The sequence below is a fragment of the Cebidichthys violaceus genome, unplaced genomic scaffold (assembly GCF_023349555.1).
Source record: "Cebidichthys violaceus isolate CVI_PGR_0920_01 unplaced genomic scaffold, fCebVio1.0.p SCAF_6, whole genome shotgun sequence".
Classification (NCBI taxonomy): Eukaryota; Metazoa; Chordata; class Actinopteri; order Perciformes; family Stichaeidae; genus Cebidichthys; species Cebidichthys violaceus.
In genome coordinates, this window is record NW_027176816.1 from 8,493,064 (window position 1) to 8,513,796 (window position 20,733).

Genomic DNA, 20,733 nt, shown 5'->3' on the forward strand with positions numbered 1-20,733 from the left:
ATGATCCTGAGCTTTTTCAGCTTACCCTTCAAGGAGCTGCATCCCCCCCTCATTACACTATACACCTCCTGATAAACTCCTTCCTTTTGGCATCTAGTGCATTTTGCACAATTACTTTAAACATATCTCTTCTAGTTTTACTACTTGGTAAAGAGAGATGTTCTCTTTCTCCCTCATGAAAGAATATGTTGTGTTTTATAAATCGAATGGCATGCTGTTGGAACCTACCAGCCGTCTCTCTGAGACTTGGTTGACTTCTTCCAACACAGTCAGGAGTACTTCCTCTGCCACCGCTTGGGCACCTACCGTGACGTTGATGGTTGATTTGAGAGATTTGATCTCGCTCTTCCTATATGCATTGCTAGTCACTCCTCTCATGTTGCTGAAGAAGCACTGCAACCAGGGAAGGGCCTAGAGTGGGCCCTGGTGATGATCTGCTGTGCACTAAATTGTTTTCTAGTATATTTATGGAATACTTTCAACACACTCCACATGTTGGTTGGTGTATGGTTATATAAGAACAGATAAGCTATAAACCAAGCGTATTCAGTTTAGAGTAAATAAACCTTAGTAATAAGTCAATTTCCGTATCTACACAATGACTAGGTAAATACAATTACTAGCAAATTAATTGACAATTCAAACTAATCAAACTATTTTCAAATATATATCTATAAATCTATTGCTAACTCTTACTACAGCACTAGCAGCATTTGAAAATACAAACAATTTTAATGGAATAAATGCAGATTTTGTTAAACTACAAATGCTCTTAACAGATGACTCTGTTTTCACTTAAATGACTAAACTTGGAGGAGTAGCCTCCTAAACATATAATAAAACTAATAATACTCTAGAAAGGTTTTTAAATTACAAATAGCTGCTAGTCATTGATAGGGGATTAAAACGGGCTGAATGAATGTTCATATCAGGGAATTCAGGAGCCTTTTCCACATGAGATGTTTGAATGTAAAACATTTGTTGTTATAAAAAGCATCTTTTTTTTGAGGTGTCGTCGATCATAAATGGGCCAAAAATCCTACTTTTTAAACAAAATGATCTCTTTAAGACAATCTGGGGGTATATATAGCACTCTGAAAACCCCAAATATGGTTTGTCACAAAATGACTCACTGCAAGTGTTGTTAAGAAGAATGTCCCTTGCTGAAAGCAGTGTTTCAAGGTTTGCCTTTGCTGAGTGAAAGTCTACTCTCTAAATGTCATTGCAGTGATTGGCATTGAAATGTCAAATCTGTTGTTATTAGAAGTTGCAAAGCAGCTGATCCTTCATAATGTACTACTTGTTTGCTTTATTGACTGGAAAAAAAGATTTCTTGGTGGGTTAAGGAGTGTTTTCTGCCCTGCAGTCTGTTCTAAAATGGAAAACCTAACCTTTCCCTCTAAATGCCCGCAGCTACTCACAACCAGCACCTTTTCCATTGCATGCTTAGGTGCCCAGCTTTGAAACCTTTTCACACCCTTAGGTCATTCCATTCACACCCTTAGGTCACACCTTAAGGTGTGAAAAAAACTTTCATTTTATTGTTGCTAGGTGTGGCAGTATTCAACAATACAGGTGATAATGAAGGGGATAATAACGCAATCAGCGTATCAAAGCTATGATAGTATACCAAAATGGAATAATAAAAAAGTAATAAAAGACTAACGTGAAAAAAATGAAATACAACGAATCAAACACAAGAATACAAAATTATATTTTAGAATAATATTGTGCAGTTCAGTTTTAACTTCTTCATTGGAAGACAACCTTGTACAGGCAGTGCCTGTGTGCCGTTTGTCATCATTGCCTGTTTGCACCAACCTGGAGCTGCTAATGGAACAACTGCGGACATCACGACAGCAGCCATGGGGATTTTACTGTGATATGAGGACACTTCTGATTCGCAGCTGGGAGCCTTTCAATCAAATACAAGTCACTGGGGTGGATGAAATGCCTCAAACTAAATGTCTGTTCCCTAATTTACTTTCAAAGAACTGTCTCCAAAAATCATCACCTGACGGCACCATCAATTCAAGCCTCAGTGCTCCGCTTCACAGCTATGGCGGATGAGGAAAGTTTTTTATCGGTAGATATCTGCTTTTATATCCAAAATCTGTAGAATAATAAATATGTGGTGGATTTTCCCTTTAAAGAAGTTTGTTACCCAGAGAAGATTTCACCCAGGGAATTGCATTGACTGCAGTTTGTTTGTTATTTTTGTGTGTTTTATATATATTTGTATTATCTGAATGTGAAAAGCTTCATGTAGCTTTGTTCTGTGTTACCTGAAGAGCTTTTATATGACTCAAGCAATTCGGAATCTCATCCTCAAAGCACAAACGTTCATTATAAAGGCTTCAGGGTGCATATGAATATTGGGGTAAGTATTATATTATTATAGTATATAAAACACATCTACAAGACTAAATAAAGTGGTGTGTTGGTGAATGTACCATAGATAATCTTCTCACACACATGGAGCATGCACACAAAACGTGCAGGGACACAAAGCACAGACTGTTTTGATTTCGGCATGATCAAATCTTGACTGTCCATGTGCGCAAGACAGACGCTGTCCGCACAGAGCTGTTTCACCTGCTCGCTGTACCATGCCTTAATGAAGTACTTCCTCATAGGAAGTCAGTCAGTCATTGAATGAAGAATAGGCCACCTGAGATCAATTGAACAGAAGAAAAGAGTTGTTGTTTGAGTATCTGAAGAGTCAACAAAGAGATGCAGGAAGAGAGAGCGCTTCAAATCAATGTGAATAAGATGCTGAAAGGAGGCAAATGTGAAAGTTTCTTTCATTTTTTTTTCATTTTGCACAGTTCACACATCCCTCTTAACATTTTGAGCTGGAAAAAAAATGTACATGCTAGCACACTTTATAAGTGTTACTACGTCGTTCTGCCATCCTCATCCTCTTCGTTCTTTCCATTGGCTGCAATCACAGTAGTCTCAACCACCCACATGCTGTAAACTGTAATTAAGGACTTGAATAAGTGGGGATGTGTCACTTTAGCTGAACACCGAGAAACAATGTAGAGTTAATCCACTGTAATTTGCTCTTCCGCTGTAGTTATGCAGACATGGTAGGATTTAGGCTTCCACAGCACAAATAAACTGCAAATAAAAGGCAGTTTAGAAGCAGCACGGGCCAAGATGTCTCTTAGTATCAGATACTTATTCACTGATTGTCAGACTCTCAACTTTCAATGCAGAAATGTAAAATGTTACTGGCAGGAACATACACATTTAATTCGCTGAACAAATGAAAAAGGGTTTTGAATGTTGTGGCTTCTTGCCGTTCCGGGGACTCACCGTGTTGCCGCCTCCGGGCCAGATGTTCACGAGCCAAAGAAACAGAATTGATTGAATGCCTTCAATCTATATCAACATTTCTCTTTGTTCTGTGGGTAGCAGCATGTTCAGTCTAATGCTTCCATTAACATTGCCATTGTTATTGCTTATTGTGCGTGGGCACAGAGAATACATTAAATGGCAAAAAACAACAAAAACACCTGGAAATGTCTCGTAACATTTTTTTTGTTTAACACTCACTTCAGTTTTCTTTCGGCATGGTTTCAGAGAAAATGATTGAAGTAAAAATAGGACTTGCAAATTAATGCAAAGAAAGAATGCTATGAGTGCTCTCATCTTGGTTCAAAGAGAATACACGGGAGGGAAATGGACCAAATGATCTTACAATTTGTCAAAAAGAATGGGTTTTAGATGAATAAAAATTGTCAACTTTAACAAATATTAAATCTTAACAAATCCTCAAAATCCACTGAAATATGTTAACCAGGGTTGTATTGTCTCACTTAAGGATAAATGCAATGATAGCATATCGCTGTGACATTTATGACAAAGTGTCCCAAACGCTAGACCCACATGTTCAGTGTATAATGTATTGCTCATCCTGGTAACCAGCATCCCCAGATGCTAATGGCAAATAATGGCTCCTGATGAATTCATGTTGAGCCTTTTTGTGCTGGATTTCATTTCTGACGTCAAGCCCATTACTCTTTAGATTTGGCCTGCACGGTTCTTTTTCACAGATAACAAATACGGTCATTTCCTTGCTAATTCAAACAGGCCCCAGCTTTAGCAATTCAGTGGACTGCCATAAGGCAGTAAAGCATTCAGTGACATTGGTGGGAGCAAGCAATGATGAGAAATGGCACACAGGTGCTGCTCTCTCCCCTGAATCCTTTCCTTCATTAGGGTGCCTGACGCCACCGTGCTTTTTCCTTAATCACGTTTCAAACAGCTCTCTTTTACAAAACTACTGAATTACAATTTAAAGCTAGGAGAGAATTTGTAACTTGCTCACCCAACATAACTTTCACAAGTTAGAAAATGCCTCCAACAAAAGAAATGACTCACCTCTACTAAGTTCTTGGTAAGCCTGCAAGTGATCAGCAGTGAATATTTCTTTTATAACAAAACATATCGACTCATTGTGAACACACGCATGTCACTGATATGAAACTATATAATAGTGCTGACAGGCTATGATTCAATAACTCCAGTAGGGATATTAATGGTGGGTTATTTCTTGTATAATTGATTAAACATTTTCGGGTCTGTTAGACTTGAGAAAAATGATGGTCAGCCTGAACATTAAACATGGATTTCCAATATGAGTAATGGCACGACTGTCGTCGGCAGCAGCGAGGACTGCACATGCTATTAATAAAAGGAAACCATCACTGTCACCCGTTATACTGTGGTAACATTTAGGATGTGGGTGTTTCTGTGCGCGCGTGTGTCTCTGTATTGCGGCCAGACCATTTGACATACAGGGGATGTCGTGTTGTTAGAGCAACGGCAATCAGGTGTATTGCCATCCCACAAGGGCCCAATTGTCCTGAAAATTTTCTTAAGCAGCGCTACATACTGGGGGAAAATAACATTACTTGAGATCCTCATCTGCTGCTGTGGCAACCAATCTATAACAGGTGCAAAGGCTGAGCAAAACAAGGACTGTTCTGGTAGCTAATCACAGGATTGTCATCCTTGTGATTAGAGACCTATGGTGTAGACATCATACAGGACACTGGAGTGCTTAAACAAGACAGTCAATATCATCTTGTGGCGCTCTCCTCCCTCTCTGCAGTCCTATTTTTTTAATGACACTATCAACATGAGTGGCTCCTAGTCATGAGTCTAACGCTTAGGGTAAAAGCCAAACTAATGAACTGCAATGGTAACTCCCACTGCTATATCACAATGGATACTCTGATAGAAGTTTACTGACTATAATACAGCAGCCCTCTGTGATAGAAAATTATACACATGAGGCTATAGGACTTGACATAACTAATGATAGAGAGTGACCTTGGCAGTTATTTTTTTGCCGTAACAACCCCAGTGTAAATTGTTTCTTGAGGCTCACAGCCCGGTTAAGGATCTGAAGTTTGGTCTTCACAACCTTGAAACACCAATTATTTGCTTGGATGACACATTCTCACAGCTGGAGTCAGAACAGATGAAGTGATGAGATTAGTTGTCAGTGTAGAGAGTCATTCAGCTGGTCAACGAAGCACAAAACAATTAATCTTTACATGTTTTGCATTGCCACCAAAAGCACAACTCCACCCCCGCACCACTGCACCATTGCCTCTGCTCCACTACTTATGCAATAGTCTTCTGTCTTGCTGCTTAACTTGACTCAAATTTAATGGTTTGTGGTTTGAGATTTTTAGAGGAAATATTTTTTAACTATTAAAATGTGCAAATAACTGTTTCTATGCAACATTTCATGTCTGACATTGTAAAAACTACAGAGATATAGTGTTCTATAAACTAACCCTTTTATTTTTGTAGGACTGGTAAGAGTAAAATTGGCCTTACATGCAAAATCCAAACATAACCCACTGAGCAATTTTAGGTGATTTGCCATTTGTAGTCCACTGGTGTAACATTAGGCTGGAAAGGTTCAAAAGTGAAGGATGTTATAAACTGCATAGCGTATCACAGATCTGCACTGATATAAAGCCTTCTGTCTCATAAATGTACACTTGTCCACCTGCTTTTGTGTTACTGTTTTAAATTAGTAGCCTATATTGTACGGTACTTGTGACAATTCACAAGATGTTTGGGGGGACAAAAAGCGTTCCGTTATTCAGATGTGAAGTTCATATTGGTCAAATATACAGTGTAGTACATTGATGAGTTTACAGTCATCAACATAGCTATGACAAAACAAGTGTTGAAAAGGGTGTTGTGGTGGCATAGAATTCCCTCTCAGCATAAATTGTAATGAATTTGATGATCCCCTCTCAGTACCGTAACGGAAACACGTGAGACCCCCTCCGCAGAATAACCCTGAGAGACCCCCCCCTCCATATAGGCAAGATATCAAAACTCAAGCTTTTCTTTTGAGGGAAATTTATTCAAACAGAAAAAACAACAGCTCAAACAGAGAAAAAATATTAGTATAGGCTACAGTAGAATTACAAGTAAAATGGACATATCTGTTACAGGCTTGCAAGAGTGAATAGCCTACACAAGTGCACATCTTAATAGAATCGGTGTGCAGTCTTTACGCTCTGAACTGCGTGCGCTTTTATTCTCCATCTATGCTATGATAATGGACTTTCAGCTTTTCATTTGAGGCAAATTTATTTCAACATAAAAAAAAACATAGGCTAGGTCCTATCAAACAGCTCAAACAGAACATATATTAAGAAACATAACAAATAGGCCAACATATAGGCCGATACACCGGTAGGCTGCTTTCTACAGGTTTGCAGGTGAATACACATGTACGCATCTTTTAGCAAATCCAAAAAGTTGGACTGTTTCATCGCCGTTGCCTTCCTGATTGGCTGTGCATGACAGCCAGCCAAGAACCTGTCGCTAACGTTAGTCCACAGCAAGGCTGTCAAAGTATAACGTTAGCTACGTGGTAATGTTAGCTATAGCAAACAGTACAATACCTGTCTCTTCTGGCAGATTAGTGCATCCTTCACCGGCCGGTCGAAAAATACTTGTTATTTTTGGAAGTTTGGCATTCAATTCAGCAATTTTCTGTTTTGAATGCCGCTTTTGGGCACCGCTTTTGAAATTGCGTTTAATTTTCTCCTCGGGAAAAATCAGTGCTAACGTTACTGAGTGAATCAGTGCTAACGTTAGCTACCTATTTGCTGCAGGTGCGCCGGTCTGTGACCTTCTGACCTATGTCGTCACGTCACTAACCTAGTTAACAAAGAAAGCACAATTAAATATATTTTTCTTTATTTTTATATCAACTCTGGAAACACAGACAAGACAATAAGACCATAGTGTGCATCCCATGTAATTCAAATTGAAAATTAAAAGAAGATTACCCCCGGCTGCGGGGGTAATCTCTACGGGTCTGTCTCCTCTTCTTTCACCCAGCACCATTATCAGGTCAAATAATGAATTTGTCCAATACTTTGGTTTCTGACCACATGTCTGCAAAACTAATGACAGCCATACCTAAAATATGATGGTAAACATTATACCTGCTTCTAAACATCGGCATGTTACCAGGGGTATAGCATGCTGATACTAGCATTCAGCTCAAAACATGGCTGTGCCGAGAAGTACAACCTCACAAAGCCACTGTAGACTCTTGTTTCAACATAGTCATTGGGGATTGTCTAGTCAAAACGTTGTCAGTTTTTAGTCTTATTTATTCTGTCTACTGGTAGTCCTAATTACACTATAGAGGGAAAAAAAGCCCTCAGGGGGTAGTTGTCATCGTCGGCACACTAATGAGCTCTAGTTTAAAAAATCTCATATTAAACTGATAAGATTGATACTTTTTGCAACAATAAATGTAACCTGCGGTTTGCATCCATACAGCGCTTAAAGGTCTTCGTTAACTAAATCTTTGAAACCATGTGTTGTTTTTCTTTCTCATTCAGAATGAACGGGGTCACTTCAGTGACCGGCGTGCTGCATCCCTTCCTCACCCTGGTGACAGCTCATTTTCGGAGCCACGGCTTTAGCGCTGAAAGAACAGAGGGCCCTATAATGATGAGCTTTTAGCTCTGGCACTGGGCGGCTGAGTAAGCCATCAGGCATCATTAGACCCTGCTGGGGAAAACAATCTCTCCATTCCCATCGGTGCTCCCGAACAGGGGAACTCTTTGAGAGGAATATATCAGAGGACACTTTGGCGTGTGTGTTGTGTGTGCTAGAACACTTTGCTCAGGCACAGTGGGGGATCATTCAGTGGCCATAGACTCCCTCCTCCTGATGATGTTGCTCTTTATGATGCCTTTGAAAAAGTGTATTTCATTTAATCTGAGACGTCTTGTTGTTAAGGTATCTGTTAACACTTACTCGCTATAAACTTGATAAAAAAATAAAACAGGAGGCAACGACTGATCAACAACAGGAAGACGTTTTAATACGATCAACTGATTAGAGTATAGACTCCCTGAAAAGGTACTAATGATCTCTCAACAGAGTAATGCAAACCTGCTCCATAGAGAGCAGAACAGTTAGTCAACCATACTGTGCTCTGGATACAACATCTCAAATGTCACAACTAAACAAATTGAGCCCGGCTGACAGAGATGAATAAGGCTGCTGCAGGCGCTGTGTCCAGAGTCACTGGGTTAATAAAGAACAAGTACATATTTGCAGACTGCACAGAACTTCCGTCTTCGTTTCTGAAACAATGAATCTCACTGTATAATGTATGAAATAAATGGATTTCAGGAATTCAGGAATGGGTTTTCTTTTTCTTTGCTGAGATGTAAAATGAACGCGGTTATGTTGTTTTATTTTTCCAATTCACTCTGATACACATTGAATCAATATGCTTTGAGTACACGGAACATGTGCTATCAACAATACGTCAGCTGCAGCAACCTGAATGTGTTAAAAACGTCATTTGAAAAGATCATTACAGTCCCTTTTATGTAAATCAATTTCTTTCAGCATAACTGTTTGTTGATAGTGTTGTAAAAGGGAGACAGCCGCCACACAACCTGCCTGTTAGCACCTTTCCTCAGAAGCATTAGCCGAGCGCTGGGTGTTAATTTGGCCTGTCTTGACCGATCGAGGCCAGGTAAGCGAACCGTTTGATGTTAACCGTTGCTAAATTCTCTCAAGTGGGGGAGGGAAATGAGTTCTGACACATCTGTGAAATGCAGAGACAAACACAGTGATCATGTAGCATTCAGTGAGGCAGCTTTGAGTGAAGGTAAAATCATCAGGTATAATATGTTTTTGTCTCTACAACCAATCCCTTTTATGCTACGCCTCGTGATTTGACAAAATGTTGATATGAACATTTTGATTCATGGAATTTTTTTTTTTTTTTTTTTTACTACTTGATGTCCAGCAGTCCTTTAATTATACAATATATATATGGGGTTGTATATATATATCTGAAATTGCACCATATCACACCATATATAGTCACATCCCATAAAGTTTAAAACTAATCTCTGCATTTATGCAACCACGGTGGGTTCCCTTTGAAGTTGTTTTTTCCCCGTATGAGAAGTACCAACAAAACCAAAGTCTTTGTTATTTTTAAACACCGGCACATATGAAGTCACATTTAAATTTGAATTACACAGTTAGGCCTGAGCACTCCTTTCCCTCCTCCTTCAGATCAAAAGGAAAGCCAATAAAATGCTTTGCTTGCAGGCATCAGCTTTGATGTCGCTCCTCTGTGCACTCATTTGAGCCCAGGGCCATGAAGTCAGAAGTGGACAGCCCCTCTACTGACATCAAATTGTTTTGTGTTTATCATCTCAAACCCAAAAATACTGATTGGCATCAGAAGCTGCCTTTTTAGGGAGTGGAAATACTTTTTTGTGTTTTACATCTCTCTATTCTTAAAATGATTGTGTGTTTTGTTCTAACACAGTCCAGTGTCTCTCCCACAAGCTGTAAACCTGAATATGGCTCACTTGGTATGATGCTTTTCACTGCACATAAGAATGAAAGATGCTGTGTGATGAACTGTAATCAAGTGAGCCCACAGGAGCCTTTGTCTATTCAGCATCGTTAAAGGCAGCGTTTGCCAAAACCATGTAATTACATCGCTTTGAAATTTGTTGAACTGTAACTCACCATCAAATGGTGCTTTCAGAAGATTATGCAGCCTTTTTTCAACGAAAACTCGGATGAATCATTCAAGAGCTTTTTTCCCCGAACAGTCAATAAAAAGGAAAAGAAATGTCATCACGGTGGCCTTTAATGTTCCACCTGTAATTGAATCAGTACTGTGAACTTAGGTTAACTCATGTCTTTGCACCTGTGAAACAAGCACACTTATAAGCCATTATCTCTTATTCATCCTGTTCAGGAAGAAAATGAGACAGTAACCCAGTTGAGGAAAGTGCCTGGAAACTACTCGGCACTTTGCCTCTACTCTGGCAGTAAAGGATGTGTAGCGACTCTGGTACACTATTGTACGTTATTTAAGAATTCAGACATTTCACAATGGGTGTTTAATTTGACTATTGCCCAGTGCCAAACATCTGCACAGCAATGGGCATAAATTAGCTGGAAGTAAACAGCAGCTGCTCATTGACGTTTACAAAAACACCAGTTACATCTCAAGTATTAACATAGAGCTCAATAAAAAGAATACAAATAATTATCTTTGAGCTGAGGTGAATATTTGTTGTTTGCTCTGAGACCCAATCTGGGTTCAATTCTGCATTCATTGCTTGACCTGATCAACACTGCAGGGCCGGCTGTTATGGGGTTTGCTGAAACCTGGAGCACCGGGGCAAAAATTACACATTTCATTGAATTCTCAGAGCCAGCAAAGGCGTCAGTGTGCCTTTTGATATGTTTATTATTCAATAGTGTACTGAAATTGCTCTTGTAATTGTCAGCCTTTATTCAGCTGTTGTCTATTTGATGCAAAGAGTTGTTTTGTTTGTTGGTTTTTGCTCAGCGTGTTGAGATTGGCCATTTGTTCACAACTATAAAAAAAAAAACAGTACTCATTTGATTTGGCTCAAACAGCAGGATATTTCACCTGCATGTCATTTCCCACATTAAATCCATCAGTTCACTAATAGGGAGTGTGGGCCCAGCTTGAAAGACAATATTTGATTGCGAACAGCACCTACTCCACTCCCTACCTTAGTAAGGTAAAAAGACGTACATATCACGGTGGTCGTAATTGCTAGAAGGGCAAAGAGAGCCTGTGTGGTAATTGCAGTGTGACTGATTGAGGGCCGAGCCACCTGTAACCAATGCAGGGTCTTGTTTGCAGCAAGAATCCAATACCGGGGTTGATGGGGTCACACGGGGAACACTTGATTATCTCAACATGCAGCAGCAGCAGCCTTGTCTGTGCTTTCACTGACAAACTGTGACGTCAGATTCCTAACAACACTACGCACATCTTTTGCTATTTCGATTTTTGTTCACTTTTTATTATACAACAGGTCTCCACCTTCTAGACTACGTGTACTTTAACTGCTGCTGCTACCGACAGCATTGAGTGAATACGAGGGAAGCTTCTGATTTATTTATTTTCCTATCTTACTGACATATTTAACGACCAGTAATAAGTCACTGCTGCGTCTCCCTCAACTTGTGACTAGGAATTAATAAGGACCACTGTCTTGCTACTAATAAAACATGTGCAATCTTTTTCACATTGCAGACTCTCAACACCAAGTTGTTGTTTGTTTGTTGTTGTATGTATATCTGCATTTATAAAACAATAAAAAAAATGTTTTTTATTTAATTAGGTAATTTTCTTCTTCAATTTTTTTGGGGGGCTTTTTGGCTTTTTAATAAGATAACACAGCCGAGGAGAGACAAAAAAAGGGAGAGAGAGGGAACAACATGCAGCGTGTGTCGCCTACTCTACCTGCCCCAGTAATTGTATGATTTATATAATATATGCTTATATTGATATGCTTTTTAGGCAACAAGTAGCCTACAAAGTAGAATAATTAAGATTCCAATATTATGAACCGCACTCTGTTATCTCTTACAAGCAGCACTAAAAAAAGGTTCAATTGAAGAAGGTGAAAACTGAATACTTATTGTGTCATTTACGAGTGGGACTTGTTTTGTTTTTTTGCAGATATAGAAATACATTCCCTAATATATGTCCACAAGTTTAGTGTAGTAATGGTTCTCATCCACAATGAAAATACAGCCACCATTTTGCATGAATTTGGACATTGCATTTATATTGTTGAAGCAGGTGGAAAATATGACCTTTTCTTTTTTTGAACAATTTACAAAAGCACTTAACTGTGATTACCATCTCAAACATTATATCCATGCTTTATTGTTGACCCTTAAAGAAACGGCTACATACATAAATACATATATTGTACACATAAAAAGATACATATATAATTAATATTCAAACAGACACATTGTGTCAGTGAAGTCCATCGATGTCTGACAGGTGTAGATGATATGTACAGCTGAGGTCTACAACAGTTCATGAGGAGCTGGCAGGGAAGGAGCAGAGTAGGCGGGCAGAGCACTGTTAGCAGGAGGTGAAAGTTTTCCAGAAGAAATTTTTACAGGGGGCTTTGCGGTCACGCTGAGGCAATGATAGCCTGTTGTAGACCGCCCTCTCCTCCAGACGAGACTCCAGCGGCTCCTCAAGATCCACAGGTGCTGCTTCCCCCGGCAGCATGTTGGTGTCCAGAGCTCCATCCAACAAGCCTGACACCAGCTTCAGGATCAGCTCCTTACGCTCTTTGCTCAGCTCCTGACCACAAATCAGATACATATATATATATATATGTATATATATGTATATATATATATATATATATATATATATATATGTATATATATATATATATATATATATATATATATATATATATATATATGTATATATATATATTATTAAACATATTGTGAAAAAGACTATGGAAAATGTGAAATAAATGTAAAGTATCATTATGATTTACTTTTCACATTTAAGATGGTACAAATAAACAGGCTGAATTAAAGACGTATATATTAATTTTTAATTGAAAATTATTTTAAATGCAAAATAGAAATATCACAAGATATGTCATATGTGTACAGATTGTAAAGCCCTCTGAGGCAAATTTGTGATTTTGGGCTATCCAAAGTAAATTGAGTTGAATTGGATTTAGTTTTGTTGATTTCACAAGCAATCTTAATTTCAAGATAATTTTTTTTTAAAGTTCTAATTATTACTATAACATAATAATAATAATAATAATAATAATAACTACTATTATTAAAAAAAAATGTACCCCGAAAAAAAAGGGAAATCTATCAATAACAGTTGCAATTATAGGGAAAACTCCCCATGAACTAAAAATGAACAATACAAATCTCCTTACCCTGCTCACATGGATGGAGCTCCTATCCTCCAAGGGAAGCACGGCAGCTGCTCTAACGCTGAACAGAACCCCCATGAGAGCTGCTAACACCACCAGGAGCTGCATGCTGTGACAGGAGTGCAGGTGACGGACCAGAGTTACAGCCACAGGAGCAGCAGGCTCACGGAGATAGGAGTGAGTGAGTGAGTGTGTGTTTGAGAAAGAGAGAGATGAAGAGTCTGAGCAGCTCAGGGATCCAGAGGAGAGTGGTGGAGAAAGTGCAGTTCAGTTGGTGGCAGCTGGTCACAAGATTTGGAATCCACTGATGTTTCTTCCGCTCTACCTCCAAAGTCCCTCACTCTTTTATACGCCTCTACCCTGTCATACACCCACCACCCACGTACAGGGTGGTGGGTGTATGACGGAGGGTGGAGGGTGCTATGGGGGGGATGTGTATATGTGAGCGTGGAAGAGGAGGGGAGATGAAGGGTTCAGGACAAAACAAATGGAACCGTCGAACACTTAACCTTTTTGACAAATTGGGAACATCTGCAGAGGGCGACGACGTCACCGGGCTAAAGCTAGGTTTTAACATCAACATGTAACTAATGTATTGATAATTGTGATAGACAATCTCAGGCAATACCTCTTTGGCAGGTAGGCGGACAATACCACAACTCATCAACTGTGTAATGTACTCTAAACGCCTTGAACACTCAAGAACATAATGGTCACATTTTCCTGGAGTGCAAACAAAATATCTGAAAGAAATACAAACTGACCACAATGCTGACTTATCGTTGTTATGCCAGTGTTTCACTCTGAACTTCTGCCAACATCTGATTGCTGTCACAGTGCCTCTGTGTGCCTCTCTGACACCTGCAGATTACAATTGAGCGGTCTGACACTGACCATTACTGCAGGTAGTGCCTTCAGGAAATGCTTATCACCCATCTAGTGGAGGAAACACAGCTGTTAAAAGAAAAAAAGCAATTCTTCTTTGGCAATTTAATGCTATAGGTGTACAATGGAGTTGATGGTTAACCTTGGTATACATGAACATGAGCAGATAAGTGGATAAAATGTGATGGGATTTTTATTTGTTGTCTGAAATAAACACAAAACAATGGCCTTTGGGTCAGGATAGGCAGGTTTTGGGAAAAGACTGATGAGTGATTTCACCAATGTACCACCAAATACAAACTATATCCCAACTAGTAATACAAAAACTCTCAATCTGCAAGTAACAATGACGGTGAGGGTACAATATATCCCAGTTGAATGTATGATAGGCTGCAGCTGCAGTTCAATTTAATTCGGACTAAGCTGTGGATTAAACAAGTGAGAAATGGCTTCCGGCAACCAGTACATAATCAAAATGAGTAAATTACCTTTTTTTTTTTCTAAACCAAGTTAATATTCTTCAGAGCTTTGCTCTGGACAGTATGATTTATATAGAATTAGCTAAAATATTAATGAAGCACAAAAACTCGCCTTTATTCTTTATACAATTGTGGCAACAAATAATTACATTTAATATGCATTTGTCTGACACGTAAGTTGCAGCTTACATAAAGACTCATTTATTTCAAAATATTGCATGTAGCTAAATTGAACCATTAAATGTAGTTCACATCTTAGAAAGGAAACAATTTGTGTGAGCTACTCCTAAACTACTGCAAAACCCAATTATACTGGTCTATATGAGCTTAACTCCTCACCAAAACTGATTACGGGGAGTTGATTACAGCATAAAACATACTCTCTTGTCGGAGAAAAAAAATTGTTTCATGTGTTTGAGAAGCTGCCCTCCGGCATATATCGCTGAAATAGCACAATTAACAGGGTTTACTGTTGTGACGTCTTTAGATGTTGCTACCGGCAGGCAACATACAATACCTATATTCCAGTATGCCTTGGTTGATATGTTCAAATGGATTTGTCGTGCTTTCAAAACAGTGTTTGAGGTATTTTCTTCATACACTGCGGATCTCAAGAAGGCCCGGAGCCAATCCAAAGATTAGCCGACTGTTGAAACGGTTATATTGGCAATCCAGTGTGTTTGAAGAATCTACAACAAATTGGCTTCGTACAGATATCTGCAGTCTGACCCGAAAGAGACTTCACACTGTGAAAAACGTCAGCATGACGACAGGTCTGGGTGCTCCCAGATCTTATTAGTGTGCGTGGAAGCCTCCATTTTCACTACATCTACTTCATGTATGGCCTCAAGCAACACCTCAACGGCTCTCTGAAAGGGATCACAAAGGAACACAGACTCAAAGATCATTTGAGGATTATGTGTTGAGTGTTTTCTATTAAACGGGTGCATCTGGATATGTGGGTAAATCTCTAACTGCACTGGAATCTTCAAAGTTATTTTACTGCAGTGCAGATCATTAAAACAAACACATCAAATTAAATATTCATGGGTAGTCCCTCAATTGACTTAATGGAAGACAGTGGATATGTTTAATTTCCTATATTACAGTTGGTGAACACTCATGAACACGAACCACCTTCACTACAACCACCGTAACGTACTACAAAGGCAGTATGATAATAATGCCCTGCACTGTCGCAGGTTGGTCACTTTTTAATAGAAAACCAGTGAGGGCTGAGGTATTACACAATCACTACAGTTGATGCAACTGAAGGCAACAGTGGCGCCTCAGATCCCAAAAACACTGACTGATCTGAACAATTTAATAGGGCCAAGGGGGCTTTCCTTTAATATTCAGAGAAAGACTTCAAATACAAGGTTGTATTCTCTCAATATGCATTTGATGAATTTGAACAGCATCGTTTCGATGCATTCCTTTATGTGAACCAGCTTATAAATAAGATTAAAGGATGCCATCTAGTGCCTGAATACTGAAACTACACTTGGACCTCACTGGAGCACAACGCTGTTTACACCAGAACCTACAAGGATACTTTAAGGGTTACCCATTAGCAGTGAACCCCAGCCGAAACACATCACATATTAACCTGGACTTGGTTGGAAAGTGATGCTGCAATTGGTAAAGATTAGCTCAAAAACCTTGACCAGATCGTTACTTCCAAACGTTTTTCTGCAGTCCTGAAGCCAGAGTGAAACAAGCACAGAATCATATTCAAATATTGCTTTTAAGTGCAACACATTTTAAAGATATCGCAAGTAAAAAAAACAGAAAATCTAATTTAGTCCTGTGTTTAGTGGTAATGCAAATAAAGCATATGCCTGAGTGAACCAGTCAGTGGATGAATGCACACAGAACTCAAAACAACCATTCCATGTTACCAATTTATTACAGTACTTAAAAAAAATAAATCACAGATTCATTGCTCAGATATTTCTCAAAAGATTCCATGTGGACTTACGCTCGTACGTAGAACTGAAGGTGTCTGACCATGTAATGACTCGGCATACAGGCGTACTACAATACAAGCCTTCTACAATACTGAAGGTTTATAATGGCAGAATTAATTCACATCTCAGTGACATTTTTTGCTTTGCAAAACTTCAATGCCAGATCTAATTTCTTTTATAACCGTTATAATTGATGGTCAAAGCTGAGCAAAATGTATTGTAGTCTTATAGAATGTTGTGATAAAGGGACACTTTTGTCAATTATTGACACATGAGGTTTCTTCTAGGCCACTATGCGCCTGGTACACTTGGATTCAGAGCAAGTCTTCTTTTTCCTACCAACAACAAAACGACCAATTTCAGGCACTATAGGGTTTTTGTGTAGAGGACACATTAGTACTGTGAATATGCAGTCACGACAGATGGCGACTGTGTGTTTTCCGATGAGCACAAACTGATATCAAACATTACAAAGAAAAGTACATCAATGTACTACGTGGTAAGGTAATGCATTACATAAGGTGTAGATGCACTGAATCCGATAGAATACAGTTTCAGATTGAGGTCAGGTTTGACGGCAATGCTCCTCTTCCCACTCAGCCCAGTCCATTAAATCGCTCTTCACAAAATGCTGATAAGACGATTACGGAGCATAAAAGAAAAACCAAATACATCAGTAAAATAAATAAAAACAAGAGTGTGTACGACTGGAAGGAAGGAAGGAAAGATCGGAGCGAACTAACACTTCTCACTGTATAACTCAAGTTCCCACCCACTGATAATAAATAGGTGCACCCATCCATAACATCTTAAGGAGGCTACTCTCTTCAGTGGTGCTGAACTGTGTTGAGGAGGTGAAGAAGCCTTAGAACAAGGTTGTTTATCTGTGGTCTGAGGGCCAGGTAGAGGATGAACACGGTCTGCTGTTGCTGGTCATGCTTCATTGAGTACCTGTCAACGGTCAAGAAGACACTTAGTGAAAAGGAAGCCAACACTCGTGGACAGTTTTTAAAAATTGCACTGATATATGAAAATGATTTTAACAACATTTACCTTCTTTGCAAACTCAGGAAGGACGAACGATGCTTTGTGAATTTCAGGGTTGTAATATTTAAGGTTCATATTTTCCATTTCTTCTTTCGACAGCGCTCTCATTGGCTCCACGAAATTTGTTTCCTAATTCAAAAGTGAAGGGGCACCTCAGTCATTCGATGGACATCATCAAGGAACAGCAGACAAGTTTATTTTGCTACAGAGAGGTTGCATAATAAAGGCAGTGGCATTCATAGGCAATCCGACAACAATCGAGCAAGTGGTAGATGGCAAATGGAAAATGACCGGCACACTTACGGGATTTTTACTACAGAGCATGAATCCAATTTGGCCACTGGGATAAGTTGGGATGGTGCTGTAGGCGTAGTCCACCACAGGGAATAGGGTCTTGCAGAAGGTTCGCATCTCCTTTATCAGCTCCAAATGGAGCCATTGACACTCTCCTGGGAAAGTGACACAAGAGCAGAAGAAAGGGCATGTTCATTTCCTGTCTGCCATTGTTCTATGTTGAGGTAGTTGGAAGTCATACTATATGAATGGGAAACATAACAGCTCCTGGTGAGTTAATGAAAGTAGGGCTAACAATTATTTTAATAATCGATTAATCTGTCGATTATTTTTTCGATTAATCGATGAATCGGCGGGGAAAAGGCGAGTGAATAAAAACGTGTCTTTAGTCTTGCAAACTATACCACCCCTGCTTTACCACTGTTATTAACGAGCTAACGCTAACTTGTCAAGCTGGATAACTTGTAAACAGCAGCACCAGGAGAGCTACTGGAGGGACGTTACGTTCCTCACTTCAAAACGGAACAACAGTAGGATTCTGTAGTGACTTATCCTGCTGTTGAACTCCCTTCCTCCTCCTCAAGGACTCCAACATGTTTACGTTTTAGGTGCTGAACCATCACCGTGGTGCTCCTGTGCCATGCCATGGAGCTTTTGCATATCTTGCAATTAACACACTTTTTTGATTTATTTTGTGTGAAATGCTCCCACACCTTGGATGACTTAGGTCGTACTGATTTCTGTGCCTCCGCCATGTGTTTCAGAACAATGTTATGGGTCTCTCCGATGGTCTTTCTTCTACCTCCGCTCTGCGCTCAACTCAACTTTTTTTTTTTAATACTCAAACATCTCCGCGCCTTATTGAGTGGCGTAATAGTTATTTTAAGTATGAAATATAGCGTTACCCTGGGAACACAGAATTCCACCGTTTCTCAATGCCGTCTTCATCAGTTGATAGTAAGACTCCTTGAACAAACTCTCAGCGGGTCCTGCAACAAAATTCAGAACTCAGAAATTGACTGCCTCCTATAACAAGTTGGCAAAGAGAAGTGTTGCGACACTTCCAAAGTGGCACTCACCAACGGGGTCGGAGGAATCGGTAATAATGATGTCGAAGGCATTCTGGTTCTTCTTCATGAATTCAAAGCCGTCTCCAATATGGAGGATGAGCTTGGGACTGTAAAACCCTTTGGCCATCCCCGGAAGGAACTTCTTGGATGCATTAATGACTTCCTACACAGAAGACGACATCATCAATACTGATGTGATCAGGCGAAGCTCAGATGCAATATAATGTATGGCCCTCTAGACAGAAGCCTGAATCCCTGTCAGTGTTGTTGCTCCTACCTCATCTATCTCACATAGAACCACCGACTCCACCAGTGGACTCTTCACCACTTCCCTCAGCACTCCACCATCTCCGCCGCCAATAATCAGCACCTGTGAAAGTGGAAACCGGTTGACAGATCAAAACAAGCACCGTTACTCATCCCTGGGTGAGGCCCTACTGCAACGAATTTCCCACCAAAAATACCTTCTTGGGGCAAGGGTGACTGCACAGTGGAAGGTTTGCAATCATCTCTTGGTAGGCAAACTCGTCCCTCTCTGTGCACTGGATCACTCCATCCAGCACCAAGACATTCCCGTAGGTTTTACTGAAAAAGGGAATATTACAGCAAAGCATGAGAGTCACATTTGAAAGCTGAAGCGAAACTTACCAACTCATAAACGTTTAACGTTACATAACTGGAGCAAGATGCAGCACTAGTTATGTTAATATCCATATTAATATTGATGGTGTACTATTTCATTTTGATGCTTTGGGAATTTTTTTTTTTACCTTCATGCCAATAAAGCCAAATTAAATCACAGATGTCTCGCGCGTGATTGCTGACGTTCTTAAAAACAAATACAGAGATTGCTGCCGTGACCAGCCTGTCAGTAGTGGATACCGTTACTGTCCATCGACTTTAAGAGTCATCCCACCACCGTAGCAAGCTATCTGGGGTTAACTCGCTGCCTAGCTAGTTAGTTTGTGAGATATAAAGCGGTTTGGGGACAAAGGAAACAACTCGCAGGCAAAGCTAAGCGGAATAAACTTCTCAAAACCCACGCGCTTTAGGGTGCTCATTCACTGATGCAGGGCGCTAACAGCTAGCACCGTTAGCCAAGTTTTCTAGCTAAAAGTACTCACCTCTTGAAAACCATAATGTCTTGAAAATCGGACTTCTTCTGGTAGAGGACCTCTTCCACCTGGAGGCTCATCGCTTGGCCCGGCCATAGCGCGCACGATTCCGTAAACCATCCATCCTTTATGTGTTCCATGACAGTTTCCTACGGCTACAAAATAACACTAACGGTTTGAAAGTGTGGGCAATGTGACCAAGTGACACTTGATCGTCGTCCGACTGAAATTGACGTCTCCGTAATGTAGCGAATGGGGGGCTGCCGACGTCAGTGACGTGCCGTAGCGTGAGCCAATTGGGTGCCGGGATGAACCGGTTCGTGTAAAGTTTGTTTGACTTCACACCACCAGCAACGCCCATAGGCTGTAAGCCCACGTGAAGCGGAGCCACTACGCCTGCGCGTACTAGAAAACAAGGGAGGATGACCGTTCGTTTGTTGTATTTTCACGTATGACCCCCTCCAAAGTTATTAATACTTTATCAACAAAAAAACATACACTCTCCAAGCCTAAAAGTGGCCGTCTGGGCATGGCTTACTTGGTTTTACTGTATAACAGCATAT

General features: G+C 39.9%; 2 protein-coding genes across 2 annotated transcripts; both read right to left on the reverse strand.

Moving 5' to 3' along the window:
* Positions 1–12,245: 12,245 nt before the first annotated feature.
* On the reverse strand, positions 12,246–13,621 carry sst7 (somatostatin family member 7). Its single transcript, XM_068733260.1, has 2 exons — positions 13,314–13,621; positions 12,246–12,700 (listed from the first exon to the last, which is right to left on the reverse strand). The coding sequence occupies exons 1-2, from the start codon at positions 13,416–13,418 to the stop codon at positions 12,473–12,475; spliced, it is 333 nt and encodes a 110-aa protein (XP_068589361.1). The 5' UTR covers positions 13,419–13,621; the 3' UTR covers positions 12,246–12,472.
* A 2,938-nt stretch (positions 13,622–16,559) lies between these two features.
* On the reverse strand, positions 16,560–20,399 carry srm (spermidine synthase). Its single transcript, XM_068733805.1, has 8 exons — positions 20,180–20,399; positions 19,520–19,640; positions 19,333–19,425; positions 19,065–19,218; positions 18,891–18,974; positions 17,995–18,140; positions 17,698–17,820; positions 16,560–17,595 (listed from the first exon to the last, which is right to left on the reverse strand). The coding sequence occupies exons 1-8, from the start codon at positions 20,308–20,310 to the stop codon at positions 17,578–17,580; spliced, it is 870 nt and encodes a 289-aa protein (XP_068589906.1). The 5' UTR covers positions 20,311–20,399; the 3' UTR covers positions 16,560–17,577.
* Between the last annotated feature and the right edge of the window lie 334 nt (positions 20,400–20,733).